At 44.4% G+C, this 5,000-nt stretch overlaps 1 protein-coding gene across 1 annotated transcript in view; it reads right to left on the bottom strand.

Moving 5' to 3' along the window:
- Positions 1-5,000, bottom strand: part of cacna1fb (calcium channel, voltage-dependent, L type, alpha 1F subunit) — a gene marked incomplete at both ends in the record, with an annotated part of 108,934 nt that overhangs the window by 82,447 nt on the left and 21,487 nt on the right. Inside the window, 3 exons of the mRNA XM_080031624.1 lie at positions 570-766; positions 2,856-3,008; positions 3,917-4,068. Of these exons, the coding sequence (XP_079887750.1) occupies positions 570-766; positions 2,856-3,008; positions 3,917-4,068 (502 nt within the window). The remainder of the gene's footprint in view (positions 1-569; positions 767-2,855; positions 3,009-3,916; positions 4,069-5,000) is intronic.

Raw genomic sequence — 5,000 nt, 5'->3', positions numbered from 1 at the left:
AAAAAACAAAAGTCCATTTTGGACCGGAGCTGACTAAACACACCGCTGTTACAATGACTGTTTTTTTAACCTTTATTTCTACAGGTAAATCCCATTTAGACCGGAGACTCTTTTTCAAGGGAGACCTGTTCCCATTCCCACGTTCCCATTCACACACACATTCACACACCGATAGCCTTCCCAGTGCTGTTGCAGTGTTTGTTGATTGCTTTATGTAAGCACTTTGGATGGCCTTGTGTCTAAATTGTGCTATAGAAATAAACTTGCCTTGCCTTTGTATGGCTGCTTCACAATAAATAAAAGTAATATATATTATCATATGTTATTATACCTGATGTATAAATGTATCTGTCGCCTTAATACGTCACAAAATTGCATTGTTGTTGTGCTGACTAATTCCAGCTACAGTACAATTCGTTACCAGTCACCAATGTGGAGGTATTGGTATGAATGTCTTTTATGAAAATGTGTGTATCTGTGGGGTGGGTTTTTTATGTTTTTTATGTTTTTTGTGTTCTTTTTATGGACCTTGAGTCTGACAATAAAGATGATGATGATGATGATGTTACCCAGTAGAGCACGTCCGTCCAGCCTTCCATAGTGATACACTGGAATACAGTCAGCATGGCGAAGAAGAAGTTATCAAAGTTGGTGATTCCCCCGTTGGGCCCGTCCCACCTCCCTCTGCACTCCGTCCCGTTAACGTTGCACTGACGGCCGTGTCCCGCGAACGCACAGGGCACAGGGTCGTCCTCCACATAGTTATCTGGAGAGAAAAAGGGAAAAAAATGTTCTAGAGATAATTTTGGGGCCATTTTTTTATTTTTTTTCTGCTTTATTAGACAGTGTGTAGAGACAGAGATGAAATGTGTCAGAGAGGGGAATGACATGCAGAGAACGACCCGGGCTGGATTCTAACCCGGGTCTGCTGTGAAGAGGACTGGGACTATATGGAGGGGGGCTAACCACTACAGAATTTTTTTTAATTGATTTCAAGAACTAGAATTTAAAGGTGCCTAGGCTCTGTAAACTGGTGTGTAAACCACAGGCTTCTTTAAAACAGTTTTTAGCTGTATGGCCTCAGATATTCTACAAATTGTCAACACGTCCCTTCAGACAGGTGTATTCCCACAGGCCATGAAAACAGCAGTCATCAAGCCACTCCTAAAAAAGAACAATCTAGATACATCACTCATGAAAAACTATAGGCCCATATCTAACCTACCATTTTTAAGTAAAATCATTGAAAAAGCTGTTTATCAACAGCTAAATAACTACTTAGCAAAGAACAACTGCTTTGATGTTTTCCAGTCAGGATTCCGACAACACCAAAGTACTGAGACTGCTCTGGTTAAGGTCCTCAATGACATCCATTTAAACACAGACAGTGGCAAAAGTTCTGTCTTAGTTTTACTGGATCTCAGTGCCGCTTTTGACACAGTTGACCACAGCATATTACTAGATCGACTAGCAAACTGGGTTGGACTTTCTGGAACTGTACTAAGCTGGTTTGAATCCTACTTAAAGGAAAGAGACAATGTGTCAATAGGCAATTTCACATCTGAGCGGACAAATATTGAATGCGGAGTCCCCCAAGGTTCCATTCTTGGGCCTCTTCTGTTTAACATCTACAGTACATGCTCCCACTAGCTCAGATTATGAATAAGAACAAATTATGCTACCATAACTATGCAGACGACACACAAATTTACATAACCATATCACCAGGAGACTACAGTCCGATACAGGCACTGAGTAAGTGCATTGAACAAATCAATGATTGGATGTGCCAAAATTTCCTTCAATTGAACAACGACAAAACTGAAGTAATTGTCTTTGGTGCCAAAGATGAACAATTAAAAGTCAGCGCACAGCTTACATCTATTATGCTAGAAACCACACACCAAGCCAGAAATCTTGGTGTTGTCATAGACTCCGACTTGAATTTCAAGAAACACATTAAATCAATTAATAAATCAGCCTACTACCACCTAAAAAACATATCAAGAATTAAAGGGCTTATGTCACAGCAAGATTTAGAAAAACTTGTCCATGCATTTATCTTTAGTAGACTTGACGACTGTAATAGTGTATTTGCAGGCCTTCCAAAAAAATCTATCAGGCAGCTTCAGCTAATTCAGAACGCTGCTGCTCGAGTCCTCACTAGGACCCAAAAAGTGGATCACATTACCCCAGTTCTGAGGTCTTTTCACTGGCTTCCAGTCACTCAAAGAATTGATTTCAAAATACTGATGTTGGTTTATAAAGCACTAAATGGTTTAGGGCCAAAATACATTACTGATCTGCTGATACGTTATGAACCGTCCAGAGCCCTTAGGTCGTCTGGGACAGGTCTACTTACAGTCCCTAGAGTTAGGACTAGACAAGGAGAAGCAGCTTTTACTTTTTATGCACCAAAAATCTGGAACAAACTCCCAGAGAACTTGAGGTCTGCGGCAACTCTCAGTTCTTTTAAATCGAGTCTGAAGACTTTTTTGTTTCCATTTTAACCTGCAATTTTTATTTTATTTGCTTCTTTTATTCGTTTTTAAATGTCTTCTAATGTGTTTTATGTATTCTAATCTTGCCCCTGTAAAGCACTTTGAGTGGCCTTGTGTCTGAATTGTGCTATATAAATAAACTTGCCTTGCCTTGCCTAAACAAAGTAGTCCCAGCGTAACTTTACAGAGCCTAGGCTGTGTAGTAATACTGTTTTTTTTATACACACACACACACACACACCCACACACACACACACCCACACACACACACATCCCCCCCCACACACACAGACACCCACACACACACACCCCCCCCCCCCCCACCCCCACACACACACACACACACCCAGGTACCTGCTCCGTTGTAGTAGCAGGTCTTGTGCATGCGCCCGATGAAGAGCTCCAGGCCGATGATGGCGTAGATTATGATGACAAACAGAACCAGCAGAGCGATGTGGAGCAGGGGCACCATGGCCTTCATGATGGAGTTTAGGACTATCTGCAGACCTGAGAGAGAGACGGGTTAGACACACAGACAGGTTAAACAGACAGACAGGCAGAGAGAGAGACAGGGGGGAGACAGAGAGAGAGAGAGGGAGAGAGAGAGAGAGAGAGAGACACACACACAGACAGACAGACAGAGAGAGAGAGAGAGGTTAGACAATGTGCAGCAGAGGCACCATAGGCTTCATGATGGAGTTTAAGACTATCTGCAGACCTGAGAGAGAGACGGGTTAGGGAGGGAGACAGGCAGAGAGGGAGGGAGACAGGGAGAGAGAGAGGGAGACAGAGAGGGAGGGAGAGAGGGAGAGAGACAGAGAGAGAGAGAGGGAGACAGAGAGGGAGGGAGAGAGGGAGAGAGACAGAGAGAGAGACAGAGAGGGAGACAGAGAGGGAGGCAGAGAGGGAGGGAGACAGGGAGGGAGACAGGGAGAGAGAGAGGGAGACAGAGAGGGAGGGAGAGAGGGAGAGAGACAGAGAGAGAGACAGAGAGGGAGACAGAGAGGGAGGGAGACAGAGAGGGAGGGAGACAGAGAGGGAGGGAGACAGGGAGAGAGACAGAGAGGGAGACAGAGAGGGAGGGAGACAGAGAGGGAGGGAGACAGAGAGGGAGGGAGACAGGGAGAGAGAGAGGGAGACAGAGAGGGAGGGAGACAGGCAGAGAGGGAGGGAGACAGGGAGAGAGAGAGGGAGACAGAGAGGGAGGGAGAGAGGGAGAGAGACAGAGAGAGAGACAGAGAGGGAGGGAGACAGAGAGAGAGACAGAGAGGGAGGGAGACGGGTTAGACAGACAGACAGACAGACTCACTGGGGACCCCTGACACCAGCCTCAGAGGCCTCAGGACCCTGAAGACAGACAGACAGACAGACAGACAGACAGACAGACAGACAGACAGACAGACAGACAGACTCACTGGGGACCCCTGACACCAGCCTCAGAGGCCTCAGGACCCTGAAGGCTCTCAGCGCCTTCACGTCCAGCCCGCCCGGCTTCCCCGGCACGTGGTGCGTGGTCGCCACGACGTCCGTCTTATGAGTCATCGTCTCCAGGACAACGCTGAACAACCTGCAATAACAGCAACAGAAGAAGAATTAGAATCTGTCTGTCTAACACAATTCCACTTAACGACACCACTGATGAGAGTTCAGATGGCCAGAAAGATGATGATGGTGACTTTGTCATTGTGAGCTTTGCAGGCAAAACCATTAGATCTGCTAGGCCTTGTTTAAGAAAATTGTCCTTCAATCTTTGTCAACTATTTACTTTATTTACTTTAAATAAACCTTAAATAAGTGATTGTCTTATGGATTTGTCTTGCATTACAGTTTACGAGATATATATCAATGGCACAATTTACCCCATGGTATTCTCTCTTGTGGCACAACTTACACCACACCGGGGGCAAGTTGTGCCACAAGACAACTTTTTTTCCGAAAGCTATATTTCTTAAACAGTTTATTGCAGATCCAAAGCTTTTATTGCCAGGGATGCACAACACCCTGAAATATATGTACATATTTGAGTTGGAGACATAACTGTCAAGGCCTCACTTTAAAATCACTTTGAGTAAAAAGTTGCACAACTTAGGCCACTCTCCCCTATCTAAACAATTTTTAAATTTTTTAAATATCCATAATAAAAATCTTCAAAAAATAATAATAATTCTTGATAAAAAAAGAAAACTCCTGTGTGGCTGCAGTAACTCTGACTTTGAGCTGATATGATACACTGGTATGTCAACAAGGGGTTTACAGAGCCTAGGCTGTGTATTAACCCTGTTTACAGAGCCTAGGCTGTGTATTAACACTGTTTACAGAGCCTGGGCTGTGTATTAACCCTGTTTACAGAGCCTAGGCTGTGTATTAACCCTGTTTACAGAGCCTGGGCTGTGTATTAACCCTGTTTACAGAGCCTAGGCTGTGTATTAACCCTGTTTACAGAGCCTGGGCTGTGTATTAACCCTGTTTACAGAGCCTAGGCTGTGTATTAACCCTGTT

This window comes from Ammodytes marinus (genome assembly GCF_949987685.1).
Source record: "Ammodytes marinus genome assembly, chromosome: 7".
Lineage (NCBI taxonomy): Eukaryota > Metazoa > Chordata > Actinopteri > Uranoscopiformes > Ammodytidae > Ammodytes > Ammodytes marinus.
Note: the sequence above shows the minus strand (reverse complement) of the source record. Positions and strands in the feature narration are given on the sequence as shown.